At 37.0% G+C, this 25,375-nt stretch overlaps 1 protein-coding gene and 1 non-coding gene across 6 annotated transcripts; one reads left to right on the forward strand and one right to left on the reverse strand.

Annotated features, from left to right (window-relative positions):
* Nucleotides 1-622: 622 nt before the first annotated feature.
* Nucleotides 623-694, reverse strand: TRNAT-CGU (transfer RNA threonine (anticodon CGU)). The gene has a single exon. It is a non-coding gene; the product is annotated as a tRNA-Thr (tRNA).
* A 76-nt stretch (nt 695-770) lies between these two features.
* Nucleotides 771-21,097, forward strand: LOC104597928 (Asparagine synthase family protein). Of its 5 annotated transcripts, none has more exons than XM_010259726.3 (15): nt 771-926; nt 2,214-2,583; nt 5,317-5,510; nt 5,621-5,756; nt 12,424-12,795; nt 12,881-12,978; nt 13,422-13,536; nt 14,191-14,296; nt 16,329-16,422; nt 16,788-16,984; nt 18,042-18,141; nt 18,225-18,341; nt 19,677-19,733; nt 20,502-20,636; nt 20,733-21,097. In XM_010259726.3, the coding sequence occupies exons 1-14, from the start codon at nt 834-836 to the stop codon at nt 20,613-20,615; spliced, it is 2,163 nt and encodes a 720-aa protein (XP_010258028.1). In that variant the 5' UTR covers nt 771-833; the 3' UTR covers nt 20,616-20,636; nt 20,733-21,097. The 5 variants fall into 5 exon arrangements, with proteins under 5 accessions (XP_010258028.1, XP_010258029.1, XP_019053432.1 ...); XM_010259727.3 differs by having other exon boundaries at nt 2,214-2,294; nt 2,362-2,583; nt 5,271-5,510; nt 20,502-21,097; XM_019197887.2 differs by having other exon boundaries at nt 2,214-2,294; nt 2,488-2,583; nt 5,271-5,510; nt 20,502-21,097.
* The last annotated feature ends 4,278 nt before the right edge of the window (nt 21,098-25,375 follow it).

Raw genomic sequence — 25,375 nt, forward strand, 5'->3', positions numbered from 1 at the left:
AAATCTTAAGTAGGACGTATCTAGACTTAGGGCTGTCAATGGGTCAGTTCTACCCTATCCAACTAAATCGATCAAATCAATTATTGCATTTTTGGGTCTGTGATTTTGTTTTGATTAATAATTGGGTAAGTGCTTGTTCTTGTATGTTTTAAATCAATTAAGACAAAAACCGATTATTGAGTTAATACTATATAAAAGGTTTACTAGTTCTCCTGTAATTTTTATTATATTTTATGTTTAAAAGGGTAAGCTTAATAGATAAAGTATAAAATACTTTTAATTAAAATCACTTGAATTATTAATACATGAATAATTTCCTATTTTACTGTCATTTTTATTAAAGTTATATTATCAAAATTGAAGTTTTAAGTTGTTATTAACATAAAAAAATGAAGGTTTAGTCATTTATCTGTAGTTTATTTTTGCAATAATGCAATCACCCAGACTTGTTAAACTGATCTAACAAGCATTTGGATGAACACAGTTTTAATTAATAAAAATATTATAATCCATTTGATAAATGCTGAAGTGCTGAACTGAACTGAATAACTTATCAATTGAGCCAGTTGCCCAGTTGGCACCGCTCAGCTAGTGTGATTAAAAAAGGAGCAAAATGCATTAAAGCTCCCGGCGAGGATCGAACTCGCGACCTTTCGCTTACGAAGCGAACGCACTACCACTATGCTACGGAAGCAGTTGTTGACATGGAGATTTTCCTTTTCCTAGAAAAACAAGCTTTGCAGTTCGCAGAGAATAAACCTCAAATTCGATGGAACAAATAGTTTTGAGCTGAACGATGTTTTCTCTCTGACTAGAGAAAACAAAAGAGAGATATGTGCGGAATCGCTTTGATCGTCTCCGGTGTTCGCATCGATTTATTACATTTACTTCCCGATTTTAAATCTTCACTTCCCGAAGTTGAACAAGTAAGACTTCAGCTGTCTCGTGCGATGTAAATAAATGATAAATGGATTTGTTTTGAAGTCCAAACATAGCTAGTTACCATTTCTGAACTGCAACTTTTGATTAAATTTCTTACATTGAATAAAAGTTATCTTCCAAGGAAGAAATATGTTCATAGCCAGTATTTGTTCTGTTAGACGCAAACTATCTGCGAATGCAAGCTGCTTCTTTGCTTCTCGTTATGCATCCCAAGTATTTGTTTTTTTGTCTGGCTTAAATTTTAGTGTTTGGGACTTGAAAAGTATATGGATGAGAGTTGGGAGTTTGATATTTTATGATGCTGCAGGTTTATCTTGTTCAGTTTGTTCAGAAATGAGGTGTTTTTTGGTCATATCTGTAGCTGGTTCATATGAAATTTGACTCTTTCTTAGGCAAAAGATCACCAAAAGCGAATAACAAAACGAACTAGAGAAACTATGTATCTCTCGCTGTACACCTTCTAAGTCTAAGCCATTCTGGTGGGCATCCAGAAAAGAGTAAGATGTCGCTACTGGAAAAAGCTCAACGGGCCCTCTCATGAGCAATCCTATTAGCAAGCCAACTTAAAGAAAATATATACAAACTAAGTATTTAGAAATCTGATATTGTCCAAAACCGAGCCAATGTTCCACTCTAGAATATTACTACTACTATTGGTAATAGCATTGATCACTTGTTCCACATCAGCTTCCACTTCTGAGTGTCACACGGTTGTAGAGGTCAGCATCCTTGAAATTGCGACTCTTCTGGTCAATGGAGATCAGTCAAGCAAACTTGTGTTATTCAGTTTAGGACGTCAATTCATGGAAAAACTAGGATGTCTTTTGGGATTTAAACAGAATGGGGCTATGTTTATGAGCAATTTGAAAGGGAGAAATGTAATAATCACAATGGAAGAGATGTAGAAGTGGGATTAGTTTCCTTTATACAGTTGAAACCCAGAAATAAAAATAGGGTGGCTTGTCAGTCCTCAACTACAAACAAAGGCTTCCAGTGCTGTCACTTAACGTGAAACTTTGTCGTCAAATTTTCCATCTATTTTTCCATGAAAGATGGAGAATTGAACAGGGTCGAGAAGTTCTGTTTATTTGCATAAACAAAACATGCATGCACTTATAAACAGTGATACCCAAATACCTGTACAAAGGTACCGTATCACATTGGCTACTTCAATTTTAGTGTACAGTCCATATCTGACAACTTGATCAGCCTCGTCCTTAGCATATATGGGTAGCATAACATATAAAGTGACTAGCATTTGCTGTCTGCAGGTGGACCAGCCCGTTTTTTCATTCGATGATATTAAAGCAGCTCTGCTAAGAAGGGGTCCTGACAACTTTGGAAGCAAGAAGGTATTACTTCTGTTAAAGAGTTCAGACTCTTCTAAGAAAGAAGAAATTATATCTCTCTTCAATGCAGATGGCACAACCAATAGAGAGAACTCCTGTTTGCATTCCTCCAGAATTAAAAATGATTGCATTCCTTCTACCAGTGGAGTTACTTCTGTACAAAGCAATGATTGCATTCTGGGGAAATCTGTTGCAGAATTGCTCTTCTTTGGTGCCACATTGCAACTTCGGGGAACCAATCAAGTCTATCAGCCACTGGTGGATGGTTATGGAAATCTTCTTGTTTATAATGGTGTGTTTATTTATCCTTGGATTATTGGATTCACTTTCAAGTCTACATATGCTAGTTGATACACGTGCTTCTTCTATCATTTCGCAGGGAACTCACTTGATTGTGACACCTTATTGCAGATTTAGACCCTTTGTGCCTGTATTTGACATTGTATTAGGGTACAATGTTGTTTTTTGTTCCTCTCTGAATTATGAACAAAGCTAGCTTCTTATCCTCCCCACGCAAAATATTCTGCATATACTATACAATGTTTGTCTTAATATATTTGTAACTTGGTCATTATAGTGCACACAAAATACAAAATAGGTCCATGCAAGTAATAAGGTCAAGATGCTAAAGGCTTGATTAGGTGCCAATCTCAGTTGCCTGGGAAACAGCAAAACTTTCACAAATATTGTCTCCATACACCATTACAGAATGGGAAGCACTTCAAAGATGTTTAGAGTCTCCACTGATTTTCAGAAGACGGTAAAAGAATCATCAACACACTTTTAAGCCACTTTATCACCATATACTGCCACTAATTTGAATAGACACCAATAATGGCTTTCAATCTGTCACATGGATTTAGGTCAAAATTAGAAATTGTATTTACTAATTATTAGGGTCTAAATGACAAGATTTTAGAAGTAATGCAAAACATTACAGCTAGATTTTCTTTCATCCTAAAGATATAAGAATGAGATCCAGGCTTGAACCTTGTGTATATGTTCCATAGATCCATGAATATGATGTGATTGCACTACTTCAGAATCTATGAAGTTTAGATTGAACTTGGAATGGTTCAAGCTTGTGTATTCAGAGATGAAAATGGGAAGGTGGTTGCTATGTACTCAGTTCCCATTGGGGTTGGTGACTCCCTTAGAGCTGAGATGTTCGCTGTTTTGGAAGGGTTTAGAAAGGCAAAGGAGCTGAACGTTCAGAAGTTAGTGGTTGAAGGAGACTTAAAGTTCTGGTTAGGGAAAAATAGTGGTTTATGGAAATTTGCAAATGAAAGGAGGGAGGTTAAGTGGTTATCCAGTGGGCTGGAAGTTCAGTATCATTGGGTGAAGGGAACTGCAAATGCATTTGAAGATACATTGGCAAAGCAAAGGGTGGGAAGGGAGCAAATGTTTTGGGCTATTTTGTAATTTCTTTCTTGTTCTCTTGGGGAGAGTTAAGTCATTTTACCTCTTCCCAGAGTGCTGTATGTAATCCTTTCTTTTCTTAATATATGGGTTTCTGTTATTGATAAAAAAAAGGTAAAAGCTTGTGTAAATGCTTCATATAAGAATGACAAATGTGACTCTGTAAGGGCTGAATTTCTTTATGCTGTACAAGGAATCCAGCTCACAAACCAGTTATGGATAAAGCATTTTCTTATTGAAGGGGACTCTCAGGTGGTGGTGGGATGGTTGTTGAATCCGAACTCTGATTTGGGGCTATAGAGATCTCCTTAAAAAAGTCAAATGGCTAACAAGAAATATGATAGAGTCCAGTGGGTAGGCAGATCAGCAAACTCAATGGCTGACTCACTTGCTAAACAGGGGGTCTCTCGGGATTCTTTATTTTGGGCTATCTTATAAATATGTTCATCTGATTTTGTAATGCTGTGATCAATTTTAAAGGAAAGGTCACATCTTGTGCCTATCCTTGGGTTGCCTGTAACTCTTATTTACTAGATTATTAAAATGTTTACTCATTTATCAAAAAAATGACAAATGCAACATCTGTCACCTCAATGCATAAATTTCTTAAATGTTTTTGTAGATGACTAGATGTTGGCCAACATTTTGGAAATATGTCAAAGTTGGTCAATAATGTTTTGATTGATATTATATAATTTGAAGGTTAGATTGAACTTGGAATGGCTGGCATCTTATCATGTCAAAGTTGGGTGGCTTATTTTGATTTTTTTGTTGATGTTATATTATCATGTATACATCTTCTTAGTTAGAAGCTTGATGAAATGACATGAAGTCTGCATTTGCTGAGATATTTCGATTTTTCATGTTTGGGTTTAAAAAAATAAAAAAAAAAGCCAAGAAGAAGACAGCAGTAGTATAATTATTATAATCCTTAATTTTAATAAAGATTCTCTTATCAATCAAAGAAATGTTATAACATTTAATTTCACTAGTATTTTTTTATTAATATTTTACTATAATTTTCTATATGGTAAAAGTTTGTCATGTAGTAGTTACTGCAACCCCTCTTCTGACTAGACATCAGCTTAAGCTGTAGTGGCCTATGGAGCGTGGGAAGCCATGCCACTGGCATTCAAAATAAAGAGCGACTAAAGAGAGTTATAGTTAAGGTAATGCCAGTCAACATCATCAGGTTCGTGCGTAGTTAAAGGAAAATACACCAGCATTTGAATACACCTGTGTTATTGGGGACACAGGAAATGGCTGCAATAACTTTTGAGGTGATTGAGTTTGTTACTGCCTAGTGCCTACAAACCATTAATATGTCAGTACACAATCTTGTGAAATTTGCTCTCTGCTTTCATGTTTCTGTTGATTGGACACTCAATTTTACTGAACACCCTTATCATCAGCAAGGCTTCTTTTTCTGCTTTAATATAATTATAATGATGAGGATAAAATAGTAATAATAATGATGATGATGATGATGATCATCATAATAATAATAATCTCATTCATTTTATATATTTTTTCTATTTATAAAATGTCTATTCCTTGAAGGTCGCCATTTCCAATAGAAAATCTCATTCAAAATTGTTTCTCAAAGGTGAAATATTTGGTGGAATTCATGTTGGTAGTAATAACAATGATACTGCAATTCTTATGGATGCTCTTGGAAGATGCTTCTCTTGCAACTGCCAAGGAGACAAAAAAGCATGCTATTGCACTAAAGGAGGGCAAAATTCTGTGCCAGAGCTTCTTTCTAAAATCAAAGGGCCATGGGCATTAATTTATTGGCAGGTACCTCTTTTTTGATTGGGTAAGTTTCTTATTAATTTTCTAAATAGTGCAATGCTTGTATCTTTTATGTAATCGTGTTTCTCTTATCTTTCCTGTTTTACCATGCATAGGATAGTTCCAAAACCATGTGGTTTGGTCGTGATGCATTTGGAAGGCGGAGCCTCCTTGTTCATTGGCCAACTGCGGATGATTCTCGCTTTCTGCTATCTTCTGTATCACCGCCTTTATCTTACAAGAAAAATCTTGGTATATAACTTAGTGGATGGTTACCTATTTCTTCTATTTAAAATTTATTTTGTGAGCCTGACACTAACTACTTACAAGTGAGCAAGGAAGTAGACCGACTTGCTTTATAGTTAATGTATAAATGATTTGTTGGCGAGAATTTGGTTGTTTTTGCTTGTTTGATATGGATAAAATTTTTTATTCCTATTGGTTTTGTTTTCGGCTAGGAGAAGAAGAGAAGAAGGATGTGAGAGTTGAAGAAATCTTAGCTGGTTGCGCTAGTTCTATTATATTAAATAGTAGGGCGACTAAACAAAATAAAATAAAAGGAAAAGGACAAGAATGCCCCTCTGCGGCATATAATACAAATTACACCACTCCCCCTCAAGTTGGGGCGTAGATGTCAATCATCCCCAACTTGTCACAAAGATCATAATGCCGTAGTGAGCATAATCCTTTAGTAAGAACATCTGCAAGTTGTTCATCAGAACTAATGTAGGGGGTGCACACTTGCCCCTTCTCAATTTTCTCTCTGATGAAATGCTTGTCAACCTCAATGTGCTTGGTTCTATCATGGAGAACTGGGTAGGCTGCAATGTTGATGGCAGCTTTGTTGTCACAGTAAAGTGACATAGGATCATCAAAAGGAAATCCTAATTCACTCAATAGGTTCTTGATCCACAGTAATTCTGCAATTCCATGAGACATAGCCCTGTATTCTGCCTCTACACTTAACCTGGCCACCACACTCTGTTTTTCGCTTCTCCAAGTCACAAGGTTTCCACCAACAAAGGCACAATATCCATTGGTGGATCTTCTGTCATCCCACTGAGTTGGCCCAATCTGCATCTGTGTACACCTCTACTCTTATGTGCCCATGCTTCTTAAAGAGTAAACATGTTCCTGGGAACTTCTTCAAGTACCTAAGAACTCTATCTGCTGCCTCTAGGTGTGCCTCCTTGGGTGCATGCATGAATTGACTGTGGACACCCACAACATATGCAATGTTAGGCCTGGTCATGGATAGGTAAAGAAGCTTGCCCACAAGTCTTTGGTACTGCCTTGGATCTTTCAAGGGCTCACCACTGCAGTCCCCAAGCTTATGATTCACATCTATAGGTGTGTTAGCAGGTTTAGCTCCTAGCTTCCTTGTATCCTTTAGGAGATCTAAGGTGTACTTCCTTTGGGAAATGAAGCTACCTTGTTGAGAGCGAGCAACTTCAATACCAAGGAAGTAGTGCAAGTACCTTAGATCCTTTACTTCAAACTGTGTAGCAAGGAATTTTTTTAATCTCTGAGACTCAGTCTCCAATAATGACAATATCATCTACGTAGACAATCAAGGTTGTTGTTTTCTCTTGTTCCCTCTTCACAAAAAGTGTGTGATCAGACTGGCACTGCCTAAAGCCCATCTGTTGAACTGCCTGGTGAAACTTGCTAAACCAAGCCCTCAGAGATTGCTTTAGACCATACAAAGATTTCTTCAATTTGCAAACTTTTTGTTCACTTTCCTTAGCACAGAAACCAGGGGATTGAGTCATATACACTTCCTCTTCCAAATCACCATTCAGGAAGGCATTCTTTATGTCAAGTCAATGAAGCTCCCAATCAAGATTTGCAGCTAAAGACAGGAGAACCCGAATAGAGTTCATTTTTGCAACCGGAGCAAAAGTTTCGGCATAATCAACTCCATGCACCTATGTGAAGCCTTTTGCAACTAGTCGAGCCTTATACCTTTCCACAGACCCATCTACCTTATGTTTTATAGAGAACACCCATTTGCACCCTACAGGCTCCTTTCCCTTAGGAAGATCTACCAGCTCCCATGTGCCATTCTTGTGAAGAGCATTGATCTCTTCTATCATTGCATTTGTCCACTCAGGAACAAGTAAGGCCTCCGCAACACTCTTGGGAAGGGGAACGCTATCAATGGCAGATAGAAAAACACGAAAAGAAGATGAGACATTCTCATAGGACAAGAAGTGAGATATGGGGTGGTGTGTGGTGCATGATCTGACACCCTTCCTTTTTGCAATAGGAAGGTTCAAATCACAACCTGAAGTGTCAATATCAATAGGTTCAGGAATATCAACTGGAACAATAATACCTGGGTGAGGTGAAGGATCCAGCCCCTAAGATTCTGATGGCATTGGTGGCATAGTTTCCGGTGGCTCTGTGGCAATTGAACTCCGTTGGCCTTGATTTTTGTAGCACAATCTCCGGAAGACACGAAATGGAGGAGGATCGGGAATAGAAGGCAACAAAACTTGAGTTTGACTCTGTTTCTCCTCAACTTCACTCTCCCCCCTGAGGAGAAATGGGAAAATAGGGGACATCTTCAAAGAAAGAGACATCCATAGAAACAAAGTATTTTTTCGACACAGGGTCAAAGCAACGATAGCCTTTCTGAGCAAGGGGATAGCCAAGAAAAATACACACAATAGCTTTGGGATCAAGCTTACCACGAGTAGGAGAGAGATCATGAACAAAACATTTACATCCAAAGACCCGCATAGGGATAGGAAACAAAGGAGCTTTAGGGAAGAGGAGTTGATGAGGGGACCCATATTCCAATACTCGAGATGGTGTTCTATTGATGACATAAGCAGCAGTCAGGACAACATCCACCCAAAATCTTTTGGGAACATTCATTTGTAACATTAATCCTCGAGCAACTTCAAGGAGATGTCGATTTTTTCTCTCTGCGACCCCATTTTGTTGTGGGGTTCTGGCACATGAGCTCCTGTGTTGAGAGCCGCAGGATGCAAAGAACTCTGTGATGTCTCCATGGAAGTATTCCTTAGCATTATCTGATTGAGATATTTGAATCTCGGATTGAAATTGGGTGTAAACCATACGCTGAAAGTCTTTTACAATTTTAGGTACTTACTCTGTGAATGCATAGGATAAACCCAAGTGTAACGAGAGAAGTCATCAATAAGGAAAATAAAATACTTGTAACCATTCTCAGTTGGGATATTAACTTGTCCCCACACATCTGAATACACAATGTGAAAAGGGAATTCTAATCTTTTATTACGTAAAGGGAATGAGGTTCTACAATGTTTACTCAGTTGATACACTTAACACACTTAACACTGAAAATCACTAACAGACACAGACTTAAACAAATCTGGAAACAAAAATTTCAACGACTCAAAAGACACATGGCCCAAACGGTGGTGCCACGGAACAATCTGACTCTTACTCAACGGACTCAGACTCTGAAGCTATAAGACCAACTTTGTTCTCCAGCACGTAGAGACCATCCACCATGTTCCCTCTACCAATCATCCTCCCGGTAGCCAAATCCTAAAAAACACAAGAGTGTGGAAGAAAGGTTACTGAGCAATTCAAAGCATGAGTAATACTACTGATGGATAACAAGTTAATAGGTAACTTTGGAACATGTAGGGCATTAGATAAGGGGAGGCCAAGAGGCAAAGATATAGATCCTTGACCAGCAATGGAGGAGAAGGATCCATCTGCTAACCTCACTTTATCTCTACCAGAGAAAAGAGAATATGTTTGAAATAAGGTTGACTTACCAGTCATGTGGTTGGATGCACCGGAATCAATAATCCATGGGGATTTCAGGTTATCAGTAGACACATGGAAAGCTGAGGCAGAGAATTACTTGATGAGGAGGCAAAAGAAGTAGGTGTGGGTCCAGAATCAGCATTGCGGAGAGCCCTACCATTTTTTTTTTGGAAAAGGTAAAGTAAATATTGCTCTAACCCCTACCATATTGCTCTAAGTGGTCACGGAAGGAATTGATAATATCTTCCTTTGGGTCAGAACAAGGGGGACAACTCTGAGAAGTACTCTGATGTTCATGAGATGCAAGGTTTGCTGAAGTAAACTTCTTCTAGTATGGCTTCTTGCTTGGTTCTTGTGCTGATTTCTTACCCAATTCCTGTGCCCATTTTGGCTTCCCATTCAATTCCCAACAGGTTTCACGGGTGTGCCTAGATTTTTGACAATGAGTACACCATAGTTTGTCTTTATCATCTGTCTTTTTCTGATTTTCCCCTCTTCTTGGTGCCCCAGTGTTACCCCTTACAGCAAGAGCAATAGTCTCCTCCTCAAGAGGGTTCATGGTAGATTTCCTACTCTCTTTAGACTGAACAAGTGCATAAACCTCTTGAATAGACGGAAGGTCCTTGCTGCCCAAAATCTAAACAGGAATAGGTTCATACACTGGATTCAAACCCAGAAGGAAAGCGAACACCCTTCGTTGTGATACTAACTTTTTTGTATGCTTTAGCATCCTTTTCACTTTCCCAATCAATGTTTTGATAATAGTCTAGCTCTTTCCAAACTGAAGTGAGAGCAGAGTAATAGGTCGATAAGTTCCTTTCTCCCTGCTTACATGTTGAAGATTCTACTTGTACCTGGTAAATTCTAGCATAATGCCTCTGCTCTGAATAAGTTGCTTGCGCTTGATCCCATATTTCTTTTGCTGTCTCGGTCCACATAAAATTCTGTTTGACGGATGGTAACATGGATGTCAAAAGCCAGGACATATATAATGCAATTTTCTTGGTCCCACTTATCGTATTTGGCAGTACCAGCCCTAGGTTCTTTTATTTTCCTATTAATATATCCTGCCTTCTCCCTGGCTGTGATATACAGCCGCATCTCCTTAGACCATGCCAGGTAATTCCTACCATCCAATGGGGTAATAGTCATTGGGAAATTCATGGAGTCATGACCACTACTCATTCCACCTTGATTCATGGTGCTTCCCGAAGTTGTAGAATCTTCAGAATTCATGATTTCAGTCAATACACACCCACAAAGAGAAATTCACAGCCCTCACTCTTAGTGATTAACAGTCAGAACCCAATTTCAGCTTATGTAGAAATACACTTTGACAGAGCAAATAGGTCTCCAAGGTTAACAACTGCTGTACCAGTCAACCACAAAAAGCTAATACACACCAGTGTAAAGGTCTGTCAAACATTCAGACCTCTTCCAGGCAATACAAGCCACATAAAAAAGCATCAATGGAAGCTACTACAGTACCCTGTCAATTTAACCAGGTCACTCATGACCTACAAGGTTTCAAACCTTACAGTTTCGGATTTACAGATCCACAGAGAAGGGTCAAACACCCCTTACACCATTCGGTCAATGCAGAACTTAGCCTGTCCTTGGACTTACTGCCAAGAACCGAGACTACAAAGAAAAATATTCTTGCCCTTGTTCAGTACGAGCAACCTTTTTGAAGATTGCAACCCAGAAGTAATAAAAGGAAAGAAAAGAAAGCCACCGACCTCTAGAAGAAACTTCAATCAACCATCCACAGATTTCTGGAATTGCCTTCTTTTAGATTTCAGGCGAGTTCTGAGAGAAGAGGGGCCGAAGTGTTCTCAGGGCTGAGACGAGTTTGTTCCTGGTACTGTTCCTTCTCAGGGCTGGGCCGAAATGTTCTCAGATGTGCTACGACCAGAGAATGGATTTAGAGAGCATCTTCCGCTCTGATACCATGTTTTCAACTAGGAGAACAAGAGAAAGAAGATGAAGAAGGAGAAGAAGAAGAAGAGACGAAGGATGTGAGAGTGTCTTGGACCCCTCCACCTGTTGGATTCTTGAAATTAAACTTTGATGGGTGTAGTAGGGGAAATCCGGGACAATCGGGGATTGGGGGTGTTTTTCGGGATGAGAATGGGGTCATTTCTGCCATGTTCTCAAGCCCAATTGGAGTGGGTGACTCCCTTAGAGCTGAGATCTTTGCAGTTATGGAAGGAGTCTAGAAAGCTAAGGAGTTGAACATCAGGAAACTCATAATTGAAAGGGATTCAGAGGTGGTGATAGGGTGGCTGAATAAAGATAACAATGGCTTATGGAAGTACAACAATGAGAGGAGGAAATTTAAGTGGCTGGTGTGGGAGGTGGAGGTTAAGATATGTTGGGTTAAAAGATCGACTAATTCCCTAGCTGATGGTTTAACTAAACAAGGGGCAGAAAGGGATTCACTGTTTTGGGCTAAGCTGTAACTTTAGTGTTTTTTCCTTTTCTTTTTCCTTTTCTTGAGGTCCTCTGTTGCTCTTGAAAGATAAGTGTGTTTGTCTTCCTCTTGTAAATCTTCTATTGATGATTTAATGAAAGTGTTATTGATAAAAAAAAAAAAATCTTAGCTGGCTGCGCCAGTTCTATTATATTAAATAGTAGGGCAACTAAACAAAATAGAATAAAAGGAAAAGGACAAGAATGCCCCTCTGCGGCATATAATACAAATTACATCAGGTTTCAATATTTTGTTCTTGATTTTAGCTTTTCAATAATTCCCATGCCTGAAACAATTTTTTCATTGCTCCCTTGTCCATTTAGCAGTACCAAAGAAAGTTGAATTTGAGCTTGTAAGTTGTAACTGAATTGGTTGACATCCTTTACTGCAAAAATATGGTTGTGGGGTTCCAGCATACCAACCCAATTAGCTATATGAAACCAACATGGGATCAATGAATAAGTAGATTCCTGTACTTTTCTTTTCACCCTAGAAGATGCTCCTCCCTTCAAGAACATGAACCAAAGGCACCAGTGGCTTCCTTTTCTTGACAGATTGAATATTTGTTTACATGCAGGAGCTGCTAATGTAGTTTTTTCTTCATTTGGTGATAGCCTAAGAGGATTTTCTGGAGGCTTATATGATGCTAATTCTTTATTGTAATGATGCGCCCAGATTTAGAGCTTGAAGGCAATATGAGTGACCTCAGTTTCTGGGAAGAGCTTCCATGTGGGATATACAGTATATGTCTGGATGCTTCAAAAGCCAATGATTGTCTAGTTGGTGAAGTTAGAAAACATGAATGGAGTAATCCTGAACTGAAGGAACTGATTGAATGGGAGAGAACTTTTGTGGAACCAAAATCTGAACATTTGAATTTCCCCCATCTTCCTGTTGTAGGGGATCAGCATGCAATGCATTCAAATTATGTTGATGGGATGCCTTCTAAGTTGAGTTTTGATCATGATGTAAAGCATGTAAAAACAGATATTCCAACTGTTCCAGTGAATAATACCATCCTTTCAGATTCCTGTTTGAGTTACAAAGGTGAATTGCTGTCTAATCTTAGATTATGATGATGTTGCAAAAGAGAAAAAGAAAGGACCTTGACCGGATTTTTTGGTTAATGCAGGGGTCAATCAATGCTCTGATTCATTACCAGCACAGAGGGTGCTTCTTGCTTTGAAAGAATCTGTTAAACGGCGCATCACTCTGGAAAGAATGTTTCAGGTCTAAATAAAATCTGCATATTTCTAGTAATGTTTAGTTGAATTAGTTTCTCTAATTTTCTGTTCACGGGTGGGGAATGCTCTGTTGATGTGAATATCCTTTTTCATTTTTGAGTGTGTTTGTGAGTTTTCTTTATTTTATTTTATTTTATTTTTGGGAGGGGGGAGTATCATCCAGTTTACCAATAATGGAGAAACCACACCCAAGAGCCTCTCAAAATAGAAGACAAGGCAGAAATGGTGCATCAAAACTGAAGCAAAAAGCAATAGACTGCTCCAGGAGGGATGTTCCCCGATGCAACCCCACTCCCCTTGAATATCTTCTAACTAGACTGTCTTCTAGAGGATATATAGATATCTTAATCCATCTGAACAAGATATTCCCTTTAGATACTAGTACTGATAATTTCATATTGACTAAATTTCATGAATACGGATTTGCAGACAACTGCCAATGAGGTTAGACCAGAGAAATTTGTTCCAGTGGCAGTTCTTTTTTCTGGTGGATTGGATTCTATGATACTGGCAGCACTTTTGGATGAATGTCTGGATCGCACTTGTAAGTTCAATTTACTTCATAGGTTTGACCTTTAAATCCTTCTAGAATGCATACTATCTGATTTCCTTTGACTTTGTCTTCAAGCTTGACAATCGAATTTGTTTTGGCTATGTGCCTTATTATTGGTGAAACACATAGTTTGATGGTATGCAGTTCCAGAAAAGCTGTCATTCCTCTTCCAGAGCCTAGGTTTTTTCAAGTGACAGTTCCTACCATTGTTCTCTTTAGTATAATCTGATGCTTCTGGCTTTATATTTCAAGAGTTTATTTTATTTTTGGGCGCTAGTTGTTAACGTTGGAAGTCTATATCACCATTTTTTGTGGAGAATTACTTTAATATTATACCATACTAAAAGTAAGCTGTCATGTTTATTAGTTGGTATCTAAATAGATTCTTTTTGGCTGCCTCCCATGAACATTTTTTGTCCTCTAGAATTTGCAGGTACTTCCCTTCAACTTCATTCGACCAAGTAGAATAATGTTCTGTGTGAAATGAATTGATGTCTATGATAATTGACTTTATTCTAGACAAGGATTGTTCATGGATGATCTCTTTCATGTATAGATTAAAGAAGGCTCCCTAGTAATTACATTAATTTTTTATTCATTTATATTTTTCTACTGAAATTGATGGATTTGAATCTTTGTTGTCAGATGAGATTGATCTGCTTAATGTAAGCTTTGATGGGGAGTCTGCTCCAGATAGAATCTCTGCAAGGGCAGGGGTAAAGGAACTACAAAGAATTGCACCTTCAAGAAGGTACTTCTGTTATATTTTGCTACTATGCCATTATTTTATTCTCTAAGTATTTTAAAATGTAGCAACTGGGTAATCAATTATTGTTCTGGAGATTAATGTCCAACTAAGGGGCCATTACTTGGTGTAATGGTAAAATCTTGGGCCGTCAAGACTTAAGCGTGAGAACACAAGTTTGAGTATGAGAGTGGCCACCTTATGTTAAAAAAAGGAAAGAATGAAAGAGAAAGAAAAAGATAAGAAAAAGCAAAATATCAGGACCATATCCAGTGCACTCCTCCCAAGACCCCAGATAGCTGGGACCACATTGGGTAATGGCCTTTTGATTAATGTCCAACTAACTGATATTTCTGAATGCATGTGGATATCCGAGTTTCTTTCTATCCAACTTGATCAGTTCAATGTATACATTATTTAATGATACTAAAGAAATATTGAAGTGTTCTCTCTCTCTCTCTCTCTGAAATGCTTTGTTCTCTAAATTCTTGGACCTATAAACTTGTATTGACCAGGAACTAAACCTGATGTGGCTGCTAGTTAAGGTTTTAAAAATTGGGTAGAAGACTGAAGACTTACAGCTTCTCTTATTCATGGATCAAACAAGATTTTGTTAGGCATTTGCCATGTGCAAATGGGGAAATTTCATAAAATTTGCTCAAATATCTCAAAATTTGAGGAAATTGAAAAAACATTAGAAATATTAACAAGAATATGGATTTTATTTATAAAACTTCAGGAAATGTTAAAATATGTATTATTACACACTCAAAACCTGAAAAAAGAAAAGAAAATAGCTCACTGTATATTACAAAGAGAAAGATTAAATATTTTAAATAGGACCAAAAAGAACATATAATTATTATCATGCAAAGTGAGCATTCGTAAAAGCCAAATATGATTCTTATATCCGAACTCCTTCAGTTTGAGGTTCATTAGAAAATCTCTACATTAACTTTTGAGGTCATATTAATTATTATTATTATTATTATTATTATGGTTAATATTATTCTATAATTATTATAATGACTTGATTGTTCTTAAATTAATTGTTCAAATGAATTTTTTAAAAAGAACTTCATATTTTGAAAACTGAATTCAAGCAGATGCTCCAAAATTCTAGATTCTAGAAATCCAAATGCCTTTTTCTTAATTTTATGCAAAAATGTGGTTGGAACATTTTCTATGCCTCAGAATTGTCTCCAATGGTTTTTACAAAACTAGTGAAACTTACCCTGTATTTCACAGAAAATTGGAATATTTGTACATAGTAAATTGAAAATTTTGTTAATAGATTAATTATTTTAAATATCAACAGATACTTGGAATCTTTTTTATTCCAGGATATTTTCATTTCACCCATTGGGAAAATGGGGGTATGTGGGTACAAAGAAGGTTTGTTATGAATTCAATTGACATTTCGATATTTACTATGCTATGGCCATCTAGCATGCTTGTGGCCGGCAGCACCATTTCTATTTGCCATTCATGATGGTATCCAGTGAAATTCTGTTAGATTTCATGTTGGGGGGGGGGGGGGTGAAGTACAACATTTGATTGAATGAGAAGATAATGTGTGATTTCTGTTTGTGCACATGCTGTCTGCCTTGCTGGTTGAACTGAATGGTTTCAGTCTGGCTCATATTCCAGGTGCATCTCCATGGTAGTTTCTAAAACACTTGTTTTGAATATAGGACATTGGGAAATAGTCATCTGTTAAAACTTGATATCTCTGCTTTTTTTATGTTAAAGTTTGATTATTGTCCTGCATCATTAAAAAATATTTTGTATCCTGGTTAGGGATTATATCTTTTATGTTCCTGGGCTTCCAATTTGATTCTTACCTTGTCTTCTGAGGTTGCTTTTCTGGTCTTTTCTATATTTCTTGCCCTCTTTCTTAATTTTTTCCCTCCATTGATCCTTGCACTACCTTTGTTTGTTTTCATTATCAATGAATGCATTTTATCCTGTTAACTGATCAAAAAGAAAAAAATATTGCTCATCCAAGTTCCTTGAACTCCCATTTTTGTATTTGCAGGTGGAACCTTGTGGAAATTGATGCTGATTTGTCAGATTTGACCTCAGAAACCTTGCATGTCATGTCACTCATAAATCCTGCAAAGACATACATGGTCAACTACTTTATTTTTCTTGGAAACGTAGCTAACTTTTAAGCGTTAATTATATGGCTTACAGTTGTTATTATTTCTTCCTTCATTTTGAAAAAAAAAAGTACTTTATTTATTTATTTCTTTTTTTTTTTCAATTTACAGTTCTTGTGTATTGAAGAATATGCTTAAACTCCTTGTGTATTCTGACAGATGCATAAATGACTTACAGAAAATTTCAGGCATTAACCCATCACCAAAAAAAAAAAAATCAGACATCTAGTGCTACTAAAATGCACCTCAAACTCAAGGATGGACTTTTGATGTTGTTACTATATTGCATAAGTTGTAGATCCATAGAGCTGTAAGTTTCATTCTTTATTTTCCAGGACCTGAATATTGGGATAGCATTATGGTTGGCAGCTGGCGGCCATGGTTGGGTGGATAGAGGTGTTTCAAATAATCATAATGAGGGTCATGGGCGTTCTATGTACAAATCTGAGGCCAAAATTCTTCTGGTTGGTTCTGGTGCTGATGAGCAATGTGCTGGATATGGCAGGCATAAAACAAAATATAGATTGGGCGGGTATGATTATCATATCGGTGCTTGTTTCTAATATTCTGCACACAAGTTTTGTGATGCGTCTTGTGAACTATCAGATATGTGTGTATTTGTATGATTTTTGGAAGTATTTCTAGATCTATTATGTTCTAACTAAGTGTCCTGGACTTCACCATTTATTAGAACCTTTTATTGGAAGCATGCATGGGTATAATGACTGCTTTGTGAAGTAAGAAATTATGTGCATGATTCAGGACATGTCTTCCCATTGGCTTCTTTTTCCTTTCCTTGTTTTAGGTTTTTATTTTCCGTCCACTTTCTCAGGTTATTGGCCCCAAAGATATTTCTACTCTGGCTTGGAACCTGTTAGGAGTTCAAGTTTACTTTCACATGGATTGCATCAGATTATTTTCAAAAGCATCTTTGCTTCTCTTGCTTGGAAATTGTTTAGACCTCAAATGTACTTTCATATGAATTGCATCTTGGTCACCACAAGTAATGACAAAATGCAATTTCCGTTTCCAGAAGACAAATGTTCAACCTAAATTTGAAGATTCCAGCTAGTTGTGTGGCTCATCTGGTAAAGTTGCTTGTTGTTGCCACAGATCTGGGATCAGATTCCCCCTCCATGACAGGGTGCCTCGGTGTCTTGGGTCAGCATGGTCTGGTTAATACAGCGTTCTGGTTTAAACTGGTTCAATTGGGCTCACCCAGCTTGTTCTGGTGTTTTCCCATCAAAAACAAATAAGTAAATTCATAGTTCATTCTGTGAGCTGTAGCAGCCAGAGGTCTTTTCCCCCAATGGAACTCTATTTTCAGCTGTATATTCGGATGGTCTGTCTTCTTTAGCTTTATGTTCTGTGATAAAAGCCAATCCACTTGTGCAATAAAATTTAAAATATCACATGCAAATAAAAGAGCACTAACCTTCATGGTATGCAAATTTTGAGAGTTAATGTAATTTTCCTGCGTTATATACTGGCATCTTGAACCCCCCACCAAGGAAGGGGGGATCCCTTTTAATATTCTCAGTTCTGAATTTGTTTCTGTTCATTATGTTGGAACTATATTCTGTCATCAGATGGCTTGGACTGCACGAAGAAATGAAATTGGATATGCATAGAATTTGGAAAAGAAACCTAGGGAGAGATGACCGGTGCATTTCTGACAATGGCAAGGAGGTAATTTTTGGTAATCTAACAATATGTTTTTCCTTGATTGAATTGTGACAATTTGTAATTGCCTGTTTGCTTATGTATTCTAGGCTAGATTTCCTTTCCTGGATGAAGATGTTATCAGAACTCTGCTGGATATTCCTCTCTGTGAGGTTGCTGACCTTGATCAGCCAATTGGAAGAGGTGATAAGAAGATTTTGAGAGAGGTGCTTGCTATTTCTTTTGCTCCTTTTTCTTTCAAACTTTTTAATGACACTGAAAATTTGAAAATCCTAAACCAACATTGTCTTTGTATTGGGAATTCTTAATATCTTAACAGCGGTATTGCTGACCCTAGAAATCAACAAGAGGTTAAAAGAAAGAAAGCCAAAGACAAAAAGTTGCTATCTGATATAGAAAATCAAATTAATAGAGAAAGATTAGGAGAAAAAGTAGAGAATCATCAGAGAAGAGAGATACCTGGAGCAAGCTCCCACAATGACAATTCACTAAAATGCTACTTTTTCTATCAGTAACAACCATAAGCTTCATTAATTGTAAAGAAAATGACGGAAGTACAAATTTTACATTGCACAAAGCACTGTCTTGATAGGCTAGCCCCAACTCCCTACCCTTATGGCATCTTTTACATTTTCTTTTATGGTCAAGCAGCTTGAAAAACAATCCTCTGATACAACTGGCTTCTATTGACACTGTTGCTAATGCTTCAGCTAACCCATACGCTGATCTTTGAACCTAGTTTTTGGACACTCTTATCTCCCTTATCAAGCCCTTCACTTCTCTCATGATATATTTGTACCTCCAGGATCTTTCCATATTATTGACCAAAACCATCTATATGAATTCCATTTGCCATGGGCTGATAGGCAACTACATGGCTGGCTTATTCAGCTGCTCCTTTTTTTATCGGCAACAGAAAACAGAATTCATTAATAAGTATTAAAGCAGGTAAAAGCGGTTGTGAGTTTACAACAGTTATTGTTCAGCTGCTCCTTGGAAGTTATGGTGGCGCATCATAAGGAACTAAAATGTTTATTCCTATTTGACTTTCTTAAAAACACAACTTTCTATAGCTCCATGAGGGCTTTTTCTATCTCATGATTTGCCTGTGCAATAGTGCAAGCCATGGTGGTTGAAGACCAACCAGAACCTCTTATATCCACAATACTGAAAAAGATACATGTGAGATTAGAAGATTCTTTCATTGAATTTAAGCTGCTTTTGTGAAACCAAACTATCAGCTTCTTCTGTAGCAATTTTAGTGTCTTTCTTTTGAATCTTGTGGACTTCTGTCCTGAGTTTCCTAGCATTGTAAACAGTGATGCTTTCTTAGTACATGCTATTCCATATAGAAGGTAAGTTTTGCTTTTGTGCTTTAATTCAACTCATTAAGTTGTGCTTGACAATTCCTTTCTGGGATAGTTCAAGCATATGTTAATGATATTAACAAAATTGATTGCTTGTAAGTTGTCTTATAAATTGATGGGTTCTTGACTTCTTGTGTTGAATGCTGACTGGTTTATGTACGAAATTGCTTGAAGGTTGCATGGTTACTTGGCTTAAAAGAAGCTGCAAGTCTTCCCAAGAGAGCAATCCAGGTTATACTCTCTCTTAATCTATCAAACATCATTTTGGAGCTTGCAGTCTACATCTCTAAATTTATTTTACTTTAGTTCATCATATAAATTCAAGATACAATTTTCAAGTCATTAGCTTTGGTGCTTTTTATATATTTTGAATTTGAATTATGATGCATCCTTTTAGTTTTTTTCGTAATTGCATTATTTGGATTGGATGTATTTTGTTTTGACAGGGTTTGCAATTCTTTTCTTCCACTCTTTGTTCCTTTTGGGGTTTCCTGCTCCATTTTCTTTTAAGCTTGAGTTGCAATGCTTATATGTGTCTTGTATGCTTTTCTTTTTTTTTTCTCTTTTTAATAAAATTGTCTTTACTTTTAAAAGGTCTTCAATGTTGGAATTCCATTTTTTCATTTGCATTTCCTCCTGCATCCATAGGTGGTAAAATGAAGGGTTTATTGCTGTTCTTGTGTTCCCTAGAAATGTATGGTTACATTATCAGAAGCATGTTTTTTTGTGTTAATACATATGGTAAACAAATTACTCTTATCTGTAGACTTTGGATCCATGCAAAAATTAATTAATTAATATTATTTTTTTTTCTTTTTAACCTGCGAACCTTCCCAACTAAGGTATTTTTACCCTTTGTCAATTATAGCCAATCCAGCTGACCTTTGAGCCTAATAGGAGTAAGAGACCCATCTTATGAATCTGAACCTTACTTATTTTAGCATTTCAAAATCAATAGCTACAAAATCTCACACTTTTCGCTTTACTTTTTTTTTTCAGTTCGGTTCCAGAATAGCTAGAGAATCTAATCGAAAGAATTTTGGGAGCAACCGTGCAGCAAACCAGGCTTCTGCAGGGAGCCTAGTAATTCACATGGAAACGAAATTTACTTGATGACATGTCTGATCTATGATAGTATGATGTCCATGACTCACCACCTTGTTTTCATGAAGGCCACTTCTAGCAACGGTTACCAGTGGTTTGTAACTCCATAACTGCTCACTGTTTCAGGCCATGAATGCATCTTGTTATCTGCTATTATCAGTTTTGCTGGGTCTGTGTCAGCCTAATTCCAGCCAGTTGATATTATTCTGCTGATGTCTTACAAAAATGAGCAACCAGTATAATTGCATCAGAACTGCCATTCTGCTATTCCTCATGAACTAGTTGGTAAAAGAAACGGTATAACGTTGATGAAAGAACTTGTGAAAGATCTGAAGTTCTTACAAGTGGTTTGTTTCTCATGTCATTTCTTTTGTTGTACCTGTGAAGTGATGTCTCAAAATTATCCAGAAAGCCAATTGGTCGGATTGTCATTTGTCAGTACTTTTTAGCTTGAAACCAGAAGTTCTCACTGGATCTTTGATTGCAGGTAATTCACACTCTGGTAGCGGAATCCTGCTGCCCTGATTCTTTGAGCACAGTTAATAAGTGCACCGTTGGTGCAATGCAATATAACCTGTGTAATTTGAGCAATGCCAGCACTCTCAGTCCCAGACATAAAAAGAAAAGCTCTGTACATAAACCTTCGCAGCATGATATCATGAAAACCGGATTCAGTCAGTGCAGAACCCGTTCCAACAGCCATTATAGCCTTGCATTGGTAATATCTCCCCATGAAATAAAGCACAGAAGTACGGAGATGTTCCCATGCAAGGTTGTTCAAACGGGGGCCTTGCACTGACTGAAGCCAATCTTGGGTATGGTTAAATGGTAAACCTGCATTGACCCAACCCTATCAGGTTAGGGTCGGGTAAAGCCTTAATCGAGTCTTGTGTCAGATATGGGTTGAGGCTTGCTTATGCCAAACCTGATCCAATGACGTTGTAGCGTTTAAACATTTGCAAATATAGACTTAATTGAGTAGAACGCCACTTGGTGGGTCAAGTTTGGTATTCATTTAGGGGGCATTCTCTAGCGTGGATTAGAAATTGGGTGGTGTGGGATGGTTCACACCGCACATTATGGACAAACTCTGGTGTGGATAAGTCCACACCGCATCTATTGATTCTATATATCTCATGTACAATTTATAGATAACTTACAAAATCAATTATGCATAAAAAATTCTTATATTTTATAATCGAGATAAACACAAAATTCTTATATAAAATAACAATGGCAAAAATAAAATATTAATATGTAATTACTAATAAATATAAAAAATATATTTATCGTATATGGCAAATATTAGAGAATAAAATATATCAATTATGAATTTATGTAATAATGAAAATCATATTTTATTAACAAAAAATGGTAATAAAAATAATTTAATTAGTTCAATGTTTAGAAATTTGTTGTAATATTAAGCTCTGACTAAAAGTTAAAAAAAAATGAACGGAAGTTATTAACATTTATGAAAGAAAAAACATCTACAGAAATCATTATTTTTTTAAAATAATTTACAAAAAAAGTAGTATAAAATTTATGAAATAAGTACAATATTTAAAGAAAATGTTCATAAAATATTACTAAAATTTAATACAAAGTTAATAAAGAAAGATTGTAAGTTAGTAAGATATATGGAAAAAAAAAAGAGTAACCACACAAATTAGAGCAGTGGGCCGGTGGAGGAGAGTGGTGGAATGGAGCAGAGGCCCCGTCTGGTGGAGGAGAATGGTGGCAGAGCTTAACTTTTACAACGGTAAAAAATAGGGTAAAGGGCAACGATAACACACCGAATCCTTTTTCTTGAATTGAACCACTGTGGATGGTCCCTATCCACAACAAATAACAATGGACGAGAAAATGGGGTGTAAATGGGACTGGTCTATGATCATGTGGATTGATTCATGTGCCAGCTAGAACAAGGTTCAAAATATCGACATGCCTTTATGTATTGGCATAGACGTATCGATATTTAGATACATGCAGAAAAATACTTCTTTTTAGTTTTTTTTAATGGTTTTTGGGGAAGTTAAAAACATGTATTTTTTTATTAAAAAGAGTGGGGGCCAGAAACACCTGTAAACAGGTGTATCAAGACCCAAAAGACACGATATAATACACTCGATACAGGATATATCATATCAAAATTTTGAACCTTGCATGTGCTTTCAATAGTCAAATATAAATAAACAGAACCAGAACGGCAGTCATTAGTCGATTCTAATTATATGCTAGTACCAATTTAAGGAGCAAAATTACTTTAACATAGATCAAGAAAAGAAATTAAATTTAGGAGACATTGAAGTGCCTGAATTGATTGACTTGTTATTACTTTGTCTTTTGAACAAGTCATTCAGGAGATCTCAAGCTCCTTTGTGGCTGAGTTTGATGTTGGGTTCAATACTAGTTTATTACCTTGAATGTTTTATTATTGAATTATTTTATCACAAAAAGATAAATTGATAAGTCATTTAATTCAGCTATTTCAGCCATTATCATAAGGCTCGTAATTTATAATATGCATTTCTAAGAGTTTTTTTCCAAGTGGAGAAACTGATATACGGGTGCGATTTGGGTGGGTACAATAAATTCAGTGGGATTGAATTTTTGGTCCTCAGGTCACACATGCATACATTCATTTATATTTATATCAAATTTTAGTGTGGGTTGATTGACCAACCAAGCTTAGTCCAAGCTCAAGCCCAACCCCAAGTGCATCAAATTTTAGTGGGGGCTAGCTCAAGTTGGACAAATCAGACTTTGACCTAGGTTGAGTTTAAACCTGGCCTAACCTGCCTGACTTGTGCCTCTAATGAGGTGGGGATACAAGTATCCAAGGCCCCATCCGTTACTGGTAAACAAGAGGGGAAAAGTTGGTCAATGGGTATTTCTTTCCTATTAACCAACTTTAAAGTGCTCTTTTTGTAATAAGTAATGGGTCACACGGTAAAGAGAGCCTCATTTGTCAAGGTAAAACTTATTCATCTCCCAAGTGGATAACTTTTCCACCTGAGGGAAAAATTTATAAAGCATAATGGGACAAGATTACCCATTTTAACATTAATTTTTTATGGATAAAAGAGTCACCATCTTATTTACATGGGAATCAAAAGAACATGAATAAACTGACTTACTTAGATAAATGTTATCCAAAAAATATTTACTTGAATAAATACACTTACCAATGAAAAATTTGTAAATGAAAGGGGCCTAAGTCTCTAAGCAATGGAGTAGTTTTTGAACTCTTGTGACCTACCAAAGACCCAACAACTGAGATTGTCACTCGGCATCCCTCCAGATATGGAGGTATGATGTGGGATCAAATCGGCATAATTGCAAGTTTATTTTTTATAAATTGAGAGAAAATCAGCACTAGTGGGGAGAGCTCTGGCTGCTCTGCCAACGGCATTAAGAAAAAACTAAGAATCAAAACTCTTAGGGGGGGGGGGGAATCCTGAAAAAAGCACTCCTCATGATTTTGGGATTTATTTGCCAACCAATCAGCTGCACCATTTCCTTCCCTATTCATGTGGTTGTAGGCAATCCTTGCTGAGTTCTACTGAGCTAGCTGCTTAGTCTTCAACCAACGAGTTGCACTTCCATGGAATCTTTGAGCAACCTATAATAATAATAATTTTTATTAGCGGAGGGGCCCTACTTCACAGGGGCTGGAATGGAATCGTCGACCCGTTGATTTAGTCCCTGGCCAAAAACCGTTGAATCGGTCAATGATTCATTGACTCGAGTGGTTGAACCATCGACCCGTTGACCCATTTAATGGTTTTTGGCCATTTTTTCTATTTTTTTAATTGGGAATCATCCAAGCAATTGGTTCCGTTTTATCCTAATCTCGATTCTTGGCAAAAAATCGTTGAATTGGTCAACGATCCATTGACCCAGGCGGTCGAACCATTGACCCGTTCAATGTTTTTTTTGTCATTTTTCTTATTTTTATTTTTTGTTGTTTGAATGGGCCATCCGTTCGAACCGAACAATCGAACCATCGACCCGAAAACCGGTGGGTAGAACAGTTTTGTTTTCAAGTTGTATGAGTCACACGCTTAAATGACATAACATGTATGGTATTGTTTAATGAACCTCACACACTCAATTTTTTGCCTATATTTTTTTTTGTCAGAACGGGTTATCCGTTTTTTTTATTTTTTAATTGGGAACCGTCTAGGCAACCAGTTCTGTTTTACCCCAATCCCGGTTCTTGCCCAAAAATCGTTGAATCGGTCAACAACCATTGACCTGAGTGGTTGAACCGTTAACCCGTTGACTCGTTCAATGGTTTTTGGCCGTTTTTTTTTAATTTTTGTTGTCAGAACGGGTCATCCATTCGAACTAGATGGTCGAACCATCAATCCGAAAATCGATAGCCAGAATGGCTCCATTTTCGGGTTATATGAGTTGCACGCTCAAATTATATAACACGTATGATATTGCTTAATGGACCTCACACACTCAATTTTTTGCTTGTAATTTTTGTTGTCATAATGGGTCATACGTTCGAATCGTCGACCCGAAAACCAGTGGCCATAATGGTTCCGTAATTTTTTGTTGTCAGAACGGGCTGTCTGTTCGAACCGAACGGTCGATCCAAAAACCGATAGCCATAACAGTTTCGTTTTCCGGTCGTATGAGTCACACGCTCGAATGACATAACATGTATGATACTACTTAATGGACCTCACAAACTCATTTTTTTACCTATAATTTTTGTTGTCAAAATGGATCACCCATTCAAACCGGATGATCGA

The sequence above is a fragment of the Nelumbo nucifera genome, chromosome 4 (assembly GCF_055504915.1).
Source record: "Nelumbo nucifera cultivar China Antique chromosome 4, China Antique-T2T, whole genome shotgun sequence".
Lineage (NCBI taxonomy): Eukaryota > Viridiplantae > Streptophyta > Magnoliopsida > Proteales > Nelumbonaceae > Nelumbo > Nelumbo nucifera.